The sequence below is a fragment of the Mastomys coucha genome, unplaced genomic scaffold, assembly GCF_008632895.1.
Source record: "Mastomys coucha isolate ucsf_1 unplaced genomic scaffold, UCSF_Mcou_1 pScaffold22, whole genome shotgun sequence".
Taxonomy (NCBI): domain Eukaryota; kingdom Metazoa; phylum Chordata; class Mammalia; order Rodentia; family Muridae; genus Mastomys; species Mastomys coucha.
In genome coordinates this window covers 28,826,234-28,846,108 of record NW_022196905.1, presented here as the reverse complement: position 1 = coordinate 28,846,108, position 19,875 = coordinate 28,826,234, and the positions used below count along the sequence as shown (strand labels likewise).

The following is a 19,875-nucleotide window of genomic DNA, read 5'->3' as shown; positions in this document are numbered from 1 at the left end:
GATCAAGAATTAAGGACAGTTACCAAGAAAGCCAACTCTGAAGGTTGGGTTCAAACCTCTGCTTGCATTAGTGCAGGGTGAAGGCCAGTAGCACCCAGGAAGCCCAGCTCACCTTCGCCTGTAGTTGCAGTTGGGACAGTCCGGCATGCTTAACCGAGATGACAACATGTGCCTCCTGGTATCTGTGAAGCTGTTCTCACCAGTAACCACTTTCTTATTAGTTAACTAGAGGAAATTTATCAAACAATGGCTTAAATTTGCAAGATATTTCCCCCATTTTAACTATAACAGTAACCATTTACAAACCAAGAGGCCTACTTTTTGCAGATGGACAAAACAAAAACAAGGGAGTAGCCCTGGAATCTGCAGGCAGGGAACCCTCTGGATGTTCTGGTCTCAGCCAGATACATACCATGTATATTTTGCAGATAACCAGAAGGGAGGTCTGCTCTGGGTGCTCAGTACCTGTTAGACACTTCTCCACCGGAGAAGACTGGACCTGAGAGTTATATAGGAAGTAACACCTAAACTCAACTGACAAGTAGGCATCCAGATTCCAAAGGGGGAAGAGTGTACCAAAACCCAGCGGAGCCTATTGGCATACTCAGGCAAAGGGGCCTCTGATTCATCCCATTGGTGGAAGGGAGCTCAACTTCAATCTGATGCAACTGGCTAACTGGGACCAACAAGAAGTTCAGGGAATATGGGTCCTTGTACCCAGTTCTCACAATCCCTACCAAGATTACTCTTTTCAAACATGTATATGGAAGACTAAGAAACACGTATGTTTAATGACTTTCATACAAGCAGGAGATGCCAATGGTCTTCACTGGTATCCTGTAACAGAGCACATGACTAGATACTAAAGTGACACTTGCTCCGTACATTCGTTTACATGTCTCTCCTGTCAATCTTACCTGTTCTTCAATTAATCTCCTTTGCTTAAAAATCTCCCAGTCTTCTGTTAACATGCGCTGTTTGGTTTTCATTGTCATCTAGAAAGGAGATATAAAAACACACATAGAAACAAAAAACAAAATAACCTTAGTAATAACTACACAGAACACTCTCAGGCTGGAGAGGTGGCTCAGTGGTTAAGAACACTGGTTGCTCTTCCAGAGTTCAATTCCCAGCAACCTCATGGTGGCTCACAACCATCTGGAATGGGATCTGATGCCCTCTTCTGGTGTGCCTGAAGATAGCTACAGTGTACTCATATATATAAAATAAATATTAAAAATCCAAAACAAACAAACAAAAAACCCAACACTCTCAAGGAAGATTCTTTTAAATGATAAAATTAAAACAGGAGTGCAATACAAAACAATGAGCTATCATATTTCGGTCTCCTGCCTGACATTTAAGAATATTATCCTAAGTACTCTCCTCACATGGAAACCTCAGGAGCTCCTGACCTCAGCGATCAGGGTACATTCTGTGCAGAAAGAAGTAAATGCCTGCTCTCTTGACAGCTGGTCTGTTCTCCCATGTGCAAGACCTTCCTAGTCCTGAGAACATTAGCCCTGAGAACAATTGGCCCTATTACCCTTCATCTATATATGTCAACAACAACAACAACATAAAATATATTGAAAGGAAAAAAATGAAGTATAAAACAATGCAATTTGAGAAGAAAACCTGAAACAGATTAATGAAGGAAACTCAAATGTCTGCCAACCTTTTTTGGCACATTCCCCATCCCAAGAACTAAGACATGTATAGGCAACACATACCCTTTTCAAATTCCCGAGAGCAGAGATCTGCAGTAGCTTTTCAGTCAGAACTGTAACTGCTAACTGGAATGTGGGGCTCAAAGCAGACACCAGCTGCTATTATTGGCATTGCTACAAACAACTTTACTACACCCTCTTCAGAAAGTTTTCAGTGTTCCACATGCTTGTCTGAAGTATAGAGTGCCTACATCACACTAGATCCCTTCTACCACTATCCAGTAGAATGTGAAAAGCAAACCCAGATTAGTCTAGGTGGTAACCCTTTACACCGACAGGGGTCATCCTATGTCATCTTAGCTTCAGCACACCTTTCCTATGACATATTGTATGTTCAAGGATCTCTTAAGTTTAGAGCCCCTTTGTAGTTTGAAACCTTAGCTGACTTGAATGGGTACAGAAGCAAGCTCTCCTATTTTTGCTATCAATTCAGTGGTACTTTGTATACATCTACATTCTCTTCCCCTTCTATGCATTATTCACTATGATGACAAGAGTTAGCCAGGTACAGGCTGGTGTTTAGTGTTATAGTTTAATTCTTTCTCTTTTTAAAAATAATGTATTATTTTATGTATATCAGTGTTTTGTTAGCATGTATGTCTGTGTGCCACATGCATGCTTGGTGCCCATAAATACCAGAAGAGTGTGTTAGATTGCCTGGAACTGGAGTTATAAATGGTTATAAGTTGTCATGTGGATAATGGGAACTGAACCTCAGTCCTCTGAAAAAGCAGCCAATGCTGTCAACTGCTGAGACATCTCTCAAGGCACCTACAATCATAACAGAGCAAGTTTTCACAAGTTCTTGACTGTCCGCATAAGGTCCATGTACTGAAGACTTGTTCTTCAACAAAGTTAACATTGGAAGGTGAAGGAGGTGGCTGCCAGCAGAAGTTAGGTCACTGGGCATAACCAGGAAATACAATATTAGAACCCAAAAACTCTTTCTGCTTTCTGGAGCCCTAAGGACTTTCTCTATCATGATCTCCAGCAGTGTGCTGTGCCACCACAAAAGCGCAAAAGCAAAAGCAGCAAAAGTCAAGCAAATCATACATAGACTGAAGCCTCTTCCCTTTAAACTGGATACTTAAGCTACAAGGCTATTAACACTAGCACTCAGGAGGCAGAGGGAAGAGGATCCCAAGTTTACAGCTAGCATGGACTGTGGAGTGAGATCTGTTACAAATGACAAAGTCATAGTGATGGGAAACTGAGAATTGTTTCATACTACTAATGACCCAGACCCTCACTGTTTATTCCTAACTTTGGTACTCTCAATAAACAGTCATGTTCGGATGACATGAATGTTCTCAGCAGAGTTCACAATGTCCACAGTGTACTATACAGTCTGCTTTTTCAAGATTACATATAAAATAACGTAAAACTTTATGAGTCTGTAAAAAGTAGAAAAGCTCATGTAAAATTAAATATCATTTATGTGATTCTCTCACTGTCACAGTAAAAAGCTGACCCTGAAGTCAACTGCCAGGGACCTCCATAAGATTCTGGGAGACAGATCCCCAGAGAGAAGTTAGCTTCTCCTCTGGTCTCTCCCACTCCAGGACCCAGATCTCTGTTGCCAGAATAGCAGGGTTCAGAAAGCAGACTATTCAGAAAGCACACAGGGCTCAGAGGAAGGGTAGCTACTGGCTCCTTTTCTGTGGCTACCTCTGCACAACTGGCCTGCTAGCTACCTGTAGGATCAGGAATTGATTCTTGAGGCTGTAAGGGGATAAGCTGTAACAGAGACCCCACTCATACCACATGTGTCATCTTGGTCATTCTCACACTCCTCCCTCCCCTAATCTATAGATAGATCTGGCAGCTAACTAACCAGTTATAGTGTCAGTCTCCCAAACTGCAATATAGTGTTCAACTCAAGAAGAGCTAAGCTTCTCGCTCAGCTGGAGAATACATCTGCCTATAAAGCCAAACAAAAAGATGATTTAGGGCCACACCCACTAGAAAGATAGCATAAAGCAGTAAGTGGTTCCCAGCCTGGTCAACAGCCACACAGAGCAGGGAGGGAAACTGCACAGGTAAAGACTATGCAAAGGCCAAGGTCACATTACAACAGAATCACAAGTTGGGGCCTCTGGCCCAATCAATGACAAGCTCATAAGATAAACAGCACTGAACTCCATATGCTGACAAAAGTGGGACTAGTCCAGTGATACCATAAGGGCCAAAGTCATTAAAAGGGAAAGTTTTCACAAGTTCTAAAGAAGAAATCCTCTTTCCAACAACTAAGCAGCAGACAGAGATAGGAGTAAGGACTCAACCAGTATCTAAATGGCATAATGAGCCTAAGATTTAGGTGGGACTAGCTTATATCCCAACCGCAAACAGTTGCTCTTATCTGTTTACAAACTGTCTTGCACATACAACATTGGGCTGCCCTTTCTCCTTGATCACTCTTCATATCAGTATCTTTAAAACAGAACCATTCTAGCTTGGCTTCATCAGAAGCTCTAGAAAGAAAAAAGGGCTGGATCAGTGGCAGAAATATCATCTTAACATATCTGATGCCCCCTGAGATGGGCCACTTAGTATACCCATTTCAGGTCCATCTTCAGAAGGTGTATCCCACTTGTCCTGCTATCCTCTGCCCTTATGAGTTACCTGGATATATGTCTTTCTGTCTGTTCTCTACTGGACAGTTCTGGATAAAGAGAAAATGGGCACTGAATAATGCCATGATTGGTAAATGGCTGCTGGATCTGAAAGGCCTGGTAACTTCCCAAGGTCCTCTATCAGAACACTGAGTCAGTGGGCACGACCTTGTTGAGGATCTAATTGTTGCTGCCACACAATAATAGTCAGATCAGAGGTCTGTGATGTTGTATAATTTTCACCAGGGTACACCAAAAGCCTCTGCTGGGAGCTCTGCAACTCAGACTGTTGCTGGCAACTGAGCACAGAGGCCCCAAAGTGTAGGTTGTGCTTCAAGGGCAGCGTTTACCTGCTCATCCACATAGGCATCAATCCTCTTCTGACACTCCAGCCACTCCTCAGCAACTTTGCGCAACTCTTCCTCAGAACGCTGGTACCTCTGCAGCAAGGTGCTGTACATGTCTTCATTGCAGGTGTCATGTGTGGTGCTTCCTAGCCTAGGAGGGAGAAGGCCTATCACAAAGGAAGAGCCCAGAAGTTCCTGGCCAGACATGAGAATCTTGACTGACTGTTGCTATTGCCTAACTTTATCAACTCCTGTCACAAAACATACCACAGCAAGTCTTAAAGATTATAAACACATTGTGAACAGAACCACATATAAAGGAGATGTTCAAATAACAGCACCTGCTGAAAGAAACTAGCAGGAATTCTAAAAATACTAAGGCTACAACATATGGAGCTGTATACACATTTCTTATTAATATAAACTGACGCAGAGAACAAAATGTTTAATGGCAAATACAAAACATACAAATCTTATAATTATACACACGTGTTTTTAAGTGGAAATACATTCATGCTTTAAAATAGTATGACCAGGGGGCTGGAGAGATAGCTCAGCAGTTAAGAGCAGTTCCAGAGGTCCTGAGTTCAATTTCCAGCAACCACATGGTGGCTCACAACCATCTGTAATGAGATCCAATGCTCTATTCTGGTGTGTCTGAAGACAGTTACAGTGTACTCATACACATACAATTAAATAATTTAACCAAAGCATGTTTAAAAATACATTGTGCATAAACACAGGAAAAATATGTGTAAGAAACACAAAGTTGTATACAGTGCCTACCACTTCATGATTCTATCTATACAACCTAGTGTTTTAATAATGAAAAGAAATAACAAAATCCTTTTTCATCAAAACAATTTCACAGGTAAGAATGGACAGAAATCGTTGCCAAAGTCTTTTCCTTTCACTTTGTAATGTGGGTCATTTGTGAACACTGTACAAACAGGGAATTCCTAGACAATCTACTGGTTGCAAGCCTACCTGGCACATGTGTCCATCTAAGCCCTGTACCAATACCTGTTATCACCCTAGGTCCCATGCTGTATGTTGCAGCCCTGAAACAAAGTTTTCTGCTGATTCCTACTGCTGCCAGTCTTGTCCTTTATTGAACTGATTCTATTCTTCAATATAAGCCCCAATTCCTATGTGTGATGGTCTGAATGAGAACTGTCCCCCATAATCTGGGGTATCTGAATACTTGGTCTCTGTTGGTGGTGCTGTTTGGAGAAGTTTAGGAAAGACACCTTGACTGGACAAATTATGTCACTGGCTTTGAGATTAGAAGCCTCATTCTACTTCCAATTTGTTCTCTCTGCCTTGTGATTATGGCTGAGGCATGAGCTCTCAGCATCCTGTTTCTACTGCCATGCTTTCCCCACCAAGATGGGTTCCTGTCTCTGGACCGGTAAGCCCAAATAAACACTTCCCTCTATCACTTGCCTTAGTTATAGTGTTTGTTTTTACATAGCAACAGAAAAGTAACTAAGACACCATGAACTTCCATCCTGCCTTTCTTCCCAAGTGTTTTTCCTCCATTTCTACCTGTTTCAAAGTTATAAATACAGACCATCTGAACAAAGTATAGTGGAACTGAGAGGGACCCTGAAGATTGCCTTAGTGGTGGGATGAGATGGCCAGAACATTCTCACAGCACCTCTACAGGAATCCTAAAAATACTAAGGCTACAACAAATGGAGCTATATAAACATTTCTTATATTAGGACAAACAGCCTGATTCTTTAACTGGTAACTTGTCAGGAAAATGGGTCAAGGCAGTAGGTAAGCTCAGAGAAAAGACTCTCAAAGGACAAGGAAAAAGAGAACTTCTGTTTGAAAACATGAAAATATTTTGTAATTATTAATTGTAAATACTGTGAATATAATTAATGTTACTGAATCATAACTTAAAATGGTAAAGTGTACGTATTTATTAAAAAATTTTAAATCAAGTCAAATGGCACTGAATTGAATATATTGTGTAGTATGTAAATATATCCCAATAAAATGGCCAATAAAACAAGTGGTTGTCTTTTTTTTTTTTTTTTTTTTTTTTTTTTTTTTTTTTTTTTTTTTTTTTTTTTTTTTTTTTTTTTTTTGGTTTTTCGAGACAGGGTTTCTCTGTATAACTCCAGCTGTCCTGGAACTCACTTTGCAGACCAGGCTGGCTTCGAACTCAGACATCCACCTGCCTCTGCCTCCCAAGTGCTGGGATTACAGGCATGTGCCACAACTACCCGGCTACAAATAGTTTTCTTAGGTTTTGTTTTTATTATGGTTTGGTTCTGAAATGTCTCCCAAAGGTTCCTCTGTTGAAGCCTTAGTTCCCAGAACAGCATTTCAGAGGCAGAGCTTTGGGTGTGCAGCAGGAAGGCGAACTCTGACCTCAGAGCTTTCTGGGCTACATATCAGGAACTGGAGGAAACTTGATGCACTTTATTCTTGAATCCTTTCTCTGCATAACAGTTAGCACAAGGTGAGCATCTTTCCTCTGGTAAGTACTTCTGTGATGGACTAAATTTTCTGAAATGGGGAGCCTTATCCCCACTTCAAGTTCCTATCTGCAGCATTTAGTTAGTGTTAGAAAGCTAACAATAAGAAAGTTTCTATGAATAAGGATGACCTTTAAGCAGATTGTTTATTTATTTGTATGTGTGTGCAAAGCATTTACTGCATGAGGCAGGCAGAGGAGGAGACCAACTGTCTTGTTCTATCACTTTGATCTCTCTGACTCACTGAACGTGGACTTCAACAATTCAGTCACACTAACTGGCTGGCAGACTCTAATTTATTTGTCACCTTCCCAGTAATGGAGATTCTAAGTACATACAGCCACAGCTTACTTTTATGTAGGTGCAAAGGTCTCAAACTCATGTCCTTATTCTTGTACAGCAAGCCCTCTTACCCAGGAATACCCTCCTACCCCCAGTTACTGTACATTTTTTTAATGGGTCTTACCATGAAAATTCCCTAACTCCCTATGCAGATCAGATTGGCCTCTAAAATAATTTATGTTAACAAGAACAATTAAAAAAACCACATTAGCCGGGCGGTGGTGGTGCATACTTTTAATCCCAGCACTTGGGAGGCAGAGACAGGCAGATTTCTGAGTTCGAGGCCAGCCTGGTCTACAGAGTGAGTTCCAGGACAGCCAGAGCTACACAGAGAAACTCTGTCTCAAAAAACAAAAAACAAACAAACAAAAAAAGAAACAAACAAACAAAAAAACACATTAAATAAACCTGTGCTGGCCATATGCTGTTTGTCATCTCATAATCTATTAAGCTACATGTATACACTGCACAGTTCACATCTCTATTTTACTTTACTAACTTTTTGCCCACCTTCTTTTGAGACAGGGTCTCTACATAGCCCTGGCTGTCCACGAATTCACAGAGATCCAACTACGGGTGCCTTCCAAACACTGAGGTTAAGGTCATAACCCACCATGCCCAGCTGACTTTAGTATTTTTTGTAAGTTAAATGAGCCTACTACAATTATGTATTTCTTTAGAAATTTGTGGCAAAACTTTGATGAGTTGCTAAATGTAGATCTAAAAACTAAAGTATAAACTATTCTTGGGTTTGAAAAGTAAGTCTGTGGTGAGACACAAAGGAAAAGCATCTTCTGGACCGACTAGGACTCTTTTGAAGGCATACAGCTTTCCTTTACCTCATTTCCTACTCTTGAGAGTAATGGGGAGTGAACACTCTAAACTATGATACTGTTACCTGTTTGGAATCTGACTGTAATTCCTAATGAGAAGAATATTCTGAACATAGGAGCAGAAAAGAAATAATTTCTGTCAACCACTGGAGATCAAATAGATGACTTATACATCAAACCCAATACTTGCTAAGATAAAAAAAAAAGGGGGCAGGTACTGAGACTTAGTCTAGCCCCACAGGAGGCTCGGGTGAATGTGATCCTCAGAACTTGGACAAAAATACTTTCTTCATGCTAACCCTGGCTTCCTTTCCTGTCATAAGGGTCAGAGTCAGAAATTCCCATTGTATATGTACCTCCAAGAGTGTACTGGATGCTTTTGATTTTTGTAATTTTATATGTGTGTGTGTTTGTCTGTGTGTATACACATGTGTGGTGTGTGTGTGTGTGTGTATGTATGCACGTTAATGGGTGTACATGTACACAATGTGCCATAGCACCATAGCTCGCATGCAAAAATCAAGAGAACAATGTTCAGGAAGAAGTAAGTCTTCTCTCCGTCCATCATGTGGGAACTGGAGATCAAATTCAAACTCAAGTCTTTAGGCTTGATAGCAAGTGCCTTTACCTGCTGAAACATCTTGACCACCCCTCATTGAATGCTTTTAAATAGTGGGCATAGAAAGAATGGCTGGGAAGCAAACTGAGGCTGAGCAAAACTGGTAAAAACCTGCAAAATGTACACCAATACTTTGGTATATAGTACTTTGTCCTGTGTTGTTTTCTCTCTCACCAACTACTTCTGAATTGGTTCTTTCTCTACAAGTGAAGTTTAGTAGTACAAAATAAAAGTAGCTACTGTTAGTGTATACCTACATCATGACAATGTGCTATGTGGTTAACAGACACAGAACAAAATCAAGTAAAGATGATACTGAGTTAGCTAATCACCATTCAACTCTATTGAGTACTTCATCTACTGATGGAGAGGCTGGCTATAGGACAAACATGTTCTCATACTTCACACCTCCATTTAGCATAGTTCATCCAAAAAGATGCCCACTCAAGAGTTCTGTACATATGTGCTTATTTTGGTAACAGTAGAGACTCTCTCACCAGCTTTCCTGTTGAGAAGTGCCATAGACAGTATACACTAGGAGAAACCTAGCTGAAAAGGCATACTTAATTCCAGGGGAGTCTAAGGTACTCTGAGACCCATGTTCTTCCTCCTCCTCTTCCTCCCTTTACCACAATTTAAGAACCCAACCAGGATCCATGACTGAACCAAGGCCTGTCAAGGTAAAGCAATGTATGCCAAAGCCTTTATTCATTTATGAGGTATTATAGTGTTATGTTTTATATGGTATTATAGTTTATTATTTAAAATTTCAATTGGGAGCTGAAAAAATGGCTCAGTAGTAAACAGCACAGACCTATTTTGGTTCCATCCCAAACATGGTTGCTTAGAACCGCCTGTAACTCCAGTTGCAGGGGATTCCAATGCCCTCTTCTGGCCTCCCTAGGCATTGTAGCATGTGAGACACAGATATGCACGCGAGCAAAACATTCATATACATATAATAAATTATAAATAAACAAAAGTTTAGTTGTATTATATCTTAGGGTTTGAACTTTCTGTCCACTGTCTTTTTCCCTATGCCCTGTTATTTTTCCTATAGGGACTTCCATGTGTGGTGATCTACAGCCATATGAACATACACAAGCTTACAGCAATAGAGAATCTAAGTCAAGACAAAATACCTGATCTGAGACACCAGTGCTGGCAAGTTGCTCTGGAGAAGTGGCTCTGAAAAGACCAGATTTTCAAATAGATGTTTGTTATGCAGTTCCCATGTCACCTGGAACTTTTTCAAATGTTCATTTTCCTAGTTTAAAAAACAACAAAGACAACAGAAGATGTAGTGAGTGAATGAAACTATGAAATTTTCCAGAACAACCACCCCTATCCCCAATGTCCTGCCACCTTCTACACAGGCCTTGAACATCCTGCTTCTGAAGAGTCACTGCTCCCTGCCGGTGTCAAAACACACCAAACCAGATCACTAACATGAGCAACATGGGTTACTACCTCACTGCCTTCTAAATAACCCCTACTCACCCCCTAACCCTAGATATAGGTGACAGGTGGGTTCAGAGATTTAAAAATGACAGAAGAAAAAAACATGACTGGAGATATGTCTCATCTGGTCAAGATGCTTCATGGTAACCTGATGAACTAAGTATGATTTCTGGAACCCACATCACAAGAATCAGCTTGTACAACTTGTCCTCTTGACTTCCAGAATTATGCACACACAAATATATAAAACATTTTTAAAAGGAAAAAACATATGAATCAGGACAATACTTTTCTTGCCTGTCTTTGTGAAAGCTCATTCTGATAGCTGCAGATATATTCTCCACTGGGGACACTCAGACAATGCAAGGGCTTTTATTTTCCTAAAAAACATGAGCAAGCTGCTCAAGTGCTATAGACAGCAGAGTGCAAGGCCACAGCAGTGCTCTCGGACTCCTCTGATACGCCCCACTTCTTTGTCCTTTTGGGACACATACTACAGAGCTCAGGATTCCATTACTTTTTTCCTAATTTACCAATTTTCCTTTCAATTTTTTACTGTTTGTCTATTAAACTTTGTGTCTCCTTTCTCTTTGCTTTTACACTACCAAAGATTTAACACTAGGTCTTGAACTGCTGTGCAAGCCCATTACACTGATCAGCCCATTACACTGATCTACATACCCAGATCCTTTTTTGTTTGAGCTAAACAAAAGTTTCTCTATGTACCTACATTGGCCACTAACTGAAAATCCTCCAGCCTCTGCATACTAAATGCTGGAATTAAAGGTAAGGGGTGTGTGTGTTTGGGGTGGGGGTGGGGGGAATATATGGGGAGAGAGGGGGAGAGGAAGAAAGGAGAGTGGGAAAGATTATGTGTTTCTGAGTTTATTTTCTCACAAAAAGAGATGACCCTCTGCCATCATCATCTTAACCTTCACTATAAATTTAAACACATTTTATTTTTTTAGACATAGAAACCATAGTTACTTTGTAGTCTGAAAATTCACTATCTTCAGTGTTCAGCTGTTATCTCTGCTTGCTCTCAGCTGTGTTTTCTTCAACCTTTATTTTGTAATTTTTAAACAAATAAACAAACTAACTAACTAACTAACTAACTAACTAGGGCGATAGAGATGCCTCAGCAGTAATTAGCACTGGCTGCTCATCCAGAAAACCAGAATTTGAATTTTAGCACCCGTATGGCATCTCATAACAATCTGTAGCTCTACTTACAGATGTCTAGTGCCTTTCTCCTGGTCTGGTCTGTGTGGAATCAGACATGAAGCTGGTACACATATGTAGCAAAACAACCATACACATTAAAAAAAAGTTAAACTTCAAAACATTAAAAAAAATAATAAATTTCAAAACAAAACAAAGAAACTCATACGCTTCTTATTTGAGCAGGGTATGGTACCTATGCACAGCTTGGACCCCTGCAAAGTAACTTCCAGGTTCTTTAATGTATCCCAAAACTCGAGGGTCAGGATAAACAACTCCTTTTCTCCCTCCAGTGCTTGGGTTGTAGTCACTTATGAGCCCTGCACTTCAAGCTCACTCCACCCTGGCCTAGACTGAGACTTTACTCCATATCAGGACCAGAAGGAATCCTTGGGACCAATGTTGATTTGAGCACACATGTTCTCAGGGTTCTAATTTTCAACCAAGTACTGACTACTAGGTCTTTTTTCCTTTTATGGCTTCTCAGCAAAAAGACTTTTATCTTCTTTTATATGACTTTCTAAACTTACCTGTTTCCTTGAAGAACAAATACAACAGACTATGTAACCTATGCCAAGCATATGAAAAGTAATACTCTTATATCTGTATTTTGTTCAAGTTTTAACTGGGTTCAACCCACAAGAAAATATTTCTATATTATAAGTTAATAATTATTTAACTCCTGAACATACACAAAGAGAACTACATACCCTACCATAAAGATATCTGCACTCGGGGGCTGAAGAGATGGCTCAGCAGTTAAGAGAGAGCACTGAAAGCTCTTCCAAAGGTCCTGAATTCAATTCCCAACAATCATATGGTGGCTCACAACCATCTGTAATGAGATCTGGTGCCCTCTTCTGGTGTGTCTGAAGACAGCTACAGTATACTCATATATATAAAATAAATAAATACATCTTAAGAAAAAAAAAAAGATGTTTGCACTCCCATGTTTATTACTGTTTAATTCACTATAGCAAAAAATTAGAATCAACCTAGTTGTCCACCAACAGATGGACAACGAAAATTATACACACACACATATATATGATCATATAGCATTTAGCTCTGGAAAAAGTAAATTTGTAGGAAAATGGATGGACTTAGAATACATAATAAGTAAGGTCACAATATCTCAGAAATAAAAGAAGCTACATGCTTTCTGCCATATGCAGAATCTAGCCAATACTATAAATACATATGTAACCAACTGTGCATGGGGGCACAGCATAACATGACAGAAAGAAAGCAAGAAAATCAGGGATGAGACAGTACTGAAGACAGGTAGTAATGAGCACCAGCTGTAAAAGAGGATTTTTTTTCCTTTTTTTAGTTTTAACTTTGACATGGATTTTTCAGTTTGAGTTGTGGGTAAATGCAGAAAAATCTATTTGATAGTGAGTGAAAGTGTAAAATTCAAGCATACAGCTATATATAACTTCTATTCTGAATGACTACTTTAGCTATATAGAAGTATACTGAGATGCACAGATCTTAGAACTGGTTAATTTTGATATGTGACTTTATTTTCCAGCTGTATGTATATATGTATGTATGTATGTATGTATGTATAAATATGTGTATGTATACACGTATAAAAGTTTGTAAATAAATAATACTGTTAAGCATAGTTTATTTAAAACTTTATTTTGAGGGGTTAGTGATGGAACCCAGGGTTCTGAACATTCTACCACTGAGCTCAAGTAAAACTGTTAATTTTGTAAGATGGACTCATGAGGATGGCTAGACATCAACAGCACTTTCTGGAGTGTGCATTTTTTTTTTCTGTTTTGGTTTTTCGAGATAGGGTTTCTGTGTAGCCCTGGCTGTCCTGGAACTCACTCTGTAGTCCAGGCTGGCCTCGAACCCAGAAATCTGCATGCCTCTGCCTCCCAAGCGCTGGGATTAAAGGCGTGCCACCACTGCCCGGCTGGAGTGTGCATTTTTAACAACCTAGGCTGGTACTCTCCAGAGAGACGGAGCAGCAGCTCTAAAATCAAGTCTACAATTGGCCAAGTCCCATGCTGAGGTGGAGGAGGGCTAAACTGTACAAGATTTACAAAGAGGTGCATAGGTCAAATGCAACCATCAGGGCCCTCATATCCAGCTTGCCTTAGTCACTACAGCCAATTTTCCCTAACCATGTATCTCACACTCCTCTTACTGGAAGTAATTACCTGGCATGGTGGCAAAATGAAAGAAAACTGGACAGCGTAGGGCTGCTGCAATGTCTTGCCAAATGGTATTATGTGAACTTTTCTGGAGTTAGACCATTAACATCAGAACCAGATAAATAAGCAATGATTTCTGTATTGTTCCCAAAACATAGCTACTACTAAGAAAGCAACAAAACCCACCCATTTAAGTATCAAGTATCACTTAATAATCAGATAACATAATGGTGAAGACTTGCAGACTGTGAGGGTGGGGTTGAGGACCACACTTGACGGGATAGGAGAGGCAACATAAGGCGTTTATATTGTTATTCCTGGGGATCCTGGTCTGCTTGGAACTGCAATGACTGTTATTTCCACACAATGCCTCTGTCCACCCAGGAATGGAGTAGTCAGAAATTTTCTTGTGTTCCCAGTACGACTATGAGAACAGTGTAAAGACAAGGCAAGGCAGGTACCCTTTCCTGAACTGTGCCATTAGATGCACATGTGAAGAAATCTAAGCAAGAGGCCTTTGGCTATGCCTTTCATCAACTGCAGCACCAGTCACTGGCAGTACACCAACATCAACCCAGAACACCAAAAACTTCTTATACTCCCATCAATGTACCACTGTTCTTACCTCCATATTCTAGTGTCTAACTTCCTAGTGCTCAGGTCTTCCCAAACAGATTTTCATCCTATGGCTCCTGAACATTACTGCTCTAAGTGCTTCTATCTGCCAGTAAAATCCACTAAACTAACATTAATTCTGCCCCACCTTGTGTGGAAAGGACTCCGTGATTGCACAAGGAGGACTTAACCACATGGTCAGTCCCCTAGCTGCATCTCATCTCCCTATCACATGCTTTTGTTCTTATGTTCCCTCAGCAGCCAGGAAAGAAGTGGATATGGTCTCTCACCAGAGTGCCAAGAAAGGTACTGATGGATCGTGCAGCCTGGCAAAGGGCACCATACTCCTCCAGGAGTAGGGAGACAAAGTGGTGTGCCTGTGGTGGGCCCTGCAAGCCAGACGGTGCCTTGGCCTTTGCTGCAGCAGACAGCTGCCGGAGCAGTCGGACCTTCATTTCTAGCACATATTCCCGGGCTTGTTGCTCCAACCGCTGGTAGAGCTGATAGGGGTCCCGCTCACAGAGCCTATAGAGACAAAAAAGAATCACCATGCAGCCATGATCTGTCCACACATGTCAGATAACAGGCAGTTTTCATGTCAGTGTCACTGACAGTCCACTGTCTTCCTTGTGACAACCTATGGCAGTCACAGATAAGAAACTTTGATGCCAGGTAATTCAAAGACAGTGACATGACCCCAATGCTTCCGAGGACTGTACTGTTTATGCAACCTGTGCTTCATGCCTACAGTCCATGACGAAAGATTTCAGCCCATCTCTGAAGAAAGTATTATAACTCACAAACAAGAGGTAAAAGGTCTCCCTTTTCTTGTGCCTGAGAGTTGACCCCAGGTGTTAACCCAATGAGTGAATTAGAAAGTGACAAGCCCCAATCACAGCAGAGGTGATACCTGACTGAAGGGCTGGGGCCAAGTTCACCTTCCTTCTTTCCAGAAACTCAATTGCATCATACAAATGCGCCTGTGTCATTTTCATAATTAGAAAAAGTATTAGATACAGGTTATCCCATTTTTAAATTATCAACAAAGTGATGAAATGCATAAAATACAATTAAATGCTTAAAAGCAGGGGAAATATATCCCTGCAACCATCCACGATTATAATTAATGTCCAAATTTTAAGAAACTATAAAAGTTACCATCCTGAGAAAGAAAACTTTCTTCGTCAGCCTCCTGGTGCTGCATAACAGGCTTATGCATGGAGATGATCCAGTTTTTAAAACTTGCTCTATAGTATGGTATTGGTTTTTTTGTTGTTGTTGTTGTTTTGGTTTGGGTTTTTTTTTTTTTTTTTGGTTTCTCTGTGTAGCCCTGGCTGTCCTGGAACTCACTCTGTACACCAGGCTGGCCTTGAACTCAGAAATCCTCCTGTCTCTGCCTCCCAAGTGCTGGGATTAAAGGCGTGCGCCACCACTGCCGGGCTATAGTATGGTATTGCTATGATTAAAGTTGCCATTTCTTTAAAAGGTACATTTCTGAGATGCCTCTAGATCAGAAGTTCTCAACCTGTGGGTTGAAACCCTTTTGGGAGGGGAGGAGTTAAGTGATCCTTTCCCATGGGATCACCTAAGACCATCACAGAACACAGATATTTACATTATGATTCCTGTAGCAAAATTACAGTTATGAAGTAGTAATAGTTTATGGTTGGGGGTCACTACAACATGAGAAATTGTATTAAAGGGTCACAGAATTAGAAAGGTTGAGAACCACTGTTCTAGATGGAAGCATAAAGCCACTGAAGCAATAACCAAAACATGTACTGGAATGTGTCACTATGAAAAACCAGCTGAGCTAAGTGGCTGTTACAAACCAGGTGTAGAACGCATAGAGCTGTAAGTTTTACATTAACAGATTCTTTCATCTTTTGGCCACCACATTAAATCTTAAGAAAAGAGGATAATTGTTACCTCTTCCATTAAAGAAAGAAAGAAAAAGAAAGAGAGAGAAAAAAAAGAGACAGAGACAGAGAGACAGAGAGAAAATTAGCACAGTATTGTGGGTCACTTTCACTCCCAAGTACTCAAGGTGGGAAAAATCACTATAAGTTGGATGCAAGCCTGGTTTACATAGCAAGTTCCATCCTAGCCAGATATATGATGAAATCTTGTCTCAAAAACAAACAAAATAAATAAGTAAAAATATGTATTTATTATTTTTAATATGTATATGTATGTGTAGCTGAATATATGTGCACCATGTGCATGCCTGAGCATCCATGGAGACCAAAAAAGGAAATTGTATCCCCCCGGAAATGTGAGTCAAAGGCATTTATGAGCTGCCATAACTGGAATAGGTTCTGGAAAACAAACCTAGGCCCTCTACAACAGCAGCAAGCAGTCTCAACTGTTAAGGTATCTCTCCATGTCCTCTTGTTCCCTTTCTAAAGTTGCATATCACTTAAGCTGTAAAAGATGAAGAATCAAGGTAAAGGGGCTAGAGGGATGGCTCAGCAGTTAAGAGCTCTGACTGCTCTTCCAGAGGTCCTGAGTTCAATTCCCAGCAACTACACGGTAGCTCACAACCATCTGTAATAAGATCTGATGCCCTCTTCTGGTGTGTCTAAAGACAGTGACAATGTACTTAAATAAATAAAATACATGGAGCACAACCATAATTCTTAAAAAAAAAAAAAAAAAAAGGTAAAATGTGCAAAGTCGTATAGAAAATGTATCTATATAAAACCTGCAAAATAGTATGTAAAGTTTTGTATACAATATACAAGGCAATAAATATGTAAAGCAAACTCTAAACTGTGCTTAGAGAAAATAAATGGGTAGGACTGTTAACTTGGCTGCTACATTTCAAAAAGATGTATTAATTTTTGTAACATTAAAATTTAATGGGTGTCCCCCCCATTACAAGAGATCAAACCCAGGGCTTTTTACATACTACCCAAGAGCTCTACCACTGAGCTATCCCTAGCCTTTGGTGGCTTTTGCAGCCTTGAATTTGCTATGAAGCACAGATTAACCTCCTGACTTAGTTTCTCTGTGCTGGGATTACAGGTATATATCACTAAGTCTGGCAACAATTTTAAGCAGACTGTGTTCTATATGTTTAAAGAGTGTGACATAAAATTCAGTTGAACATGGGACAATTGAACTCATAAGAACACTAGAGAGCTGAGAAGACTCAGTGAGATCACTTGCTTTGCAAGCACAAAGACGTGAATTCAAACTCCTAGTCCCCTTGTATTTAATCTTGACCTGGGCTTTCTTCCCTGCCTTAAGACCATTTAGTTTTCAGATAAAAAACCACATATATATATGTATAAGTATATACTTATAATAAGTCTTAAACAGTATAAAGGTTTGGCAGCTACCAACTCTCTATGCTGTTAGAATCTGTTGTTAAAATCTGTTGACTGCAGGTTTTTAATCCCATCTTAAACTATTTAGTTTTTGGATAAAAAATAGATAAGTTTATATTGATAGTAAGTCAATAACCACTAAATATTATTGTTTATATTTTATCTGGGCTGTTCTGAACTCTAATTGGCTAACCCTCAGGGCTACATTTTCTTGACACCTAACCCATGGGGGCTTCTCTATACACACTATACTTTTATTCATCATAAATAAAATTAGAACTTTACACATTCAGAAAAAAATGGATGTATCTTAAACTTACCATTTTAAGTTAGAAATCATAAAATCTGAAAGAAAATCCCACTCACCCCCAGTGTGTGTGTATCTTCTTTTTTTTGTAATTGATTTAACTATTATTGCATTATGATGAGAAAAGATACATAATTTCTTTGTGTGTGTGTGTGTGTGTGTGTGTGTGTGTGTGATTTTTTTTTTAGGTTTTATTGCATTATAATGAGAAATTTTTTGTACTTTTTTTTTCTTGTGGTCCTTCTCTGACCCTCAAGCCCAGAAAACCTAAACGTCACTTGTGTTTCTTTTGCCCAGTTATTGGCTGTTGACATCTTTATTTACCAATCATAAATAACTTGGGGCCAATGTGTATGTAGAGACTTTCTCATCTCTGGGAAAACCAGGTCTTGGGGGCCCACACTAAACATTACAATAGATAACAAAAGACCAAACCTCAACAAGTATATCCAAAATAGTGGGCTTTTCCAGTTTCTCAAGGCAGTCAGGAGAAGAGCAAAGGAAGAAGATACCCTGGTCTTCCCGAACACACACACACCTGCATACTCGTGCATATAACAAACATATACAAACTCTTAGACAAAGGGAGTCCCATGGACACCGCCTTATAGTTTTTTCAGTGCTGTGAAATTAGAAACATTTTGACTCTTTGTCCACTCCCATTTATAAATTTAAGGAAGAAACTGTGATATTTTTGAGAACAGATTTTTTAATTTATAATATTTTTATGAGTGAGTTTTGTCTGCATATATATGAGTACCACATGTATGCCTTGGTGCCCCCCACAAAGGGTATTGGATCCCTGAACCTGCAGTTATAGACAGATATGAGCAAGTCCTCTGCAAGGGCAGCCAGTGCTTCTAATTACTGAGCAATCTCTCTCCAGCCCATGTAAACAAACTTATGTGGAAGAGACAATGCAAGTAGTTTATCACTCAATCAATCACAAGTGTTAGGTGCTGCTCCACCTGGATAAAACTTATACTGATGGTGTTCTAAAGCATCACAGATGTAGCATTAAGGATCTGGGATGTCATGGGTTTCATGTGTCACTAACTAGGAACTCTCTCCTTAAAAAGGCACTTACTACCTGGAACTGTCTCAACATAACACTAAGTAAATAACAGGTCAAATCTGGAACACAATCCTTTGTAAATCAATGCCCCTGCTTCTTTGGCAAATGTGATTTCATAAGATGCCAAAGTGTCTAATCAAAACATGAGAAAAAAAAAGAATTGATCCATGAAATATCCAGCTCAGATTTTTTGCTTTTATTTGGAACATTTCAAAACTCAGGAAAAGATGGAACACTTAAGCTGTAAGGAAAAGCAGAAGTGATGCCCACCTCTCTGTCAGTCACTGGGCACAGGGAGCCTGCTGAAGAACAGATGCTGGGCAGAAAGCACTCCCAAGCAGGTGCCTTCACAAGCTGCTCACTCTCAAGTATGCTTCAGTGGACAGGAGCACTCTGCCTTTCTCCCCAAGTTACAAATGTAAAAGTGCCCATAAAAATATGTAATATCAGCTGGCAGAGCAAGAACTCTGGCATCTTGGTTGTGCTAATATGACACATGCCATATGTCTTAATGCATGATAGAAACTTTTCAATTTAGAAACAGGAGAACCCAGCCAGGTATAGTGGCACATCTCTTTAACTCTAGCACTCAGAGGCAGAAGCTGACTGTAGAGTGAATTCCAGGACAGCCAGGACTACACAGAGAAACCGTTTCAAAATCAAACAAACAGGAAGGAAGGAAGGAAGAAAGGAAGGAAGGAAGGAAGGGAGGGAG

General features: G+C 40.0%; 1 protein-coding gene across 2 annotated transcripts in view; it reads right to left on the bottom strand.

The window, feature by feature from the left end:
* The window catches only part of Fam193a (family with sequence similarity 193 member A), a 127,467-nt gene that overhangs the window by 48,416 nt on the left and 59,176 nt on the right, over positions 1-19,875 (bottom strand). For both annotated transcript variants that reach the window (XM_031341051.1, XM_031341052.1), the window contains exons 5-9: positions 14,737-14,971; positions 10,121-10,245; positions 4,693-4,840; positions 918-995; positions 113-225 (exon numbers count right to left, since the gene is read on the bottom strand). In XM_031341051.1, coding sequence (XP_031196911.1) covers positions 113-225; positions 918-995; positions 4,693-4,840; positions 10,121-10,245; positions 14,737-14,971 — 699 coding nt within the window. The remainder of the gene's footprint in view (positions 1-112; positions 226-917; positions 996-4,692; positions 4,841-10,120; positions 10,246-14,736; positions 14,972-19,875) is intronic.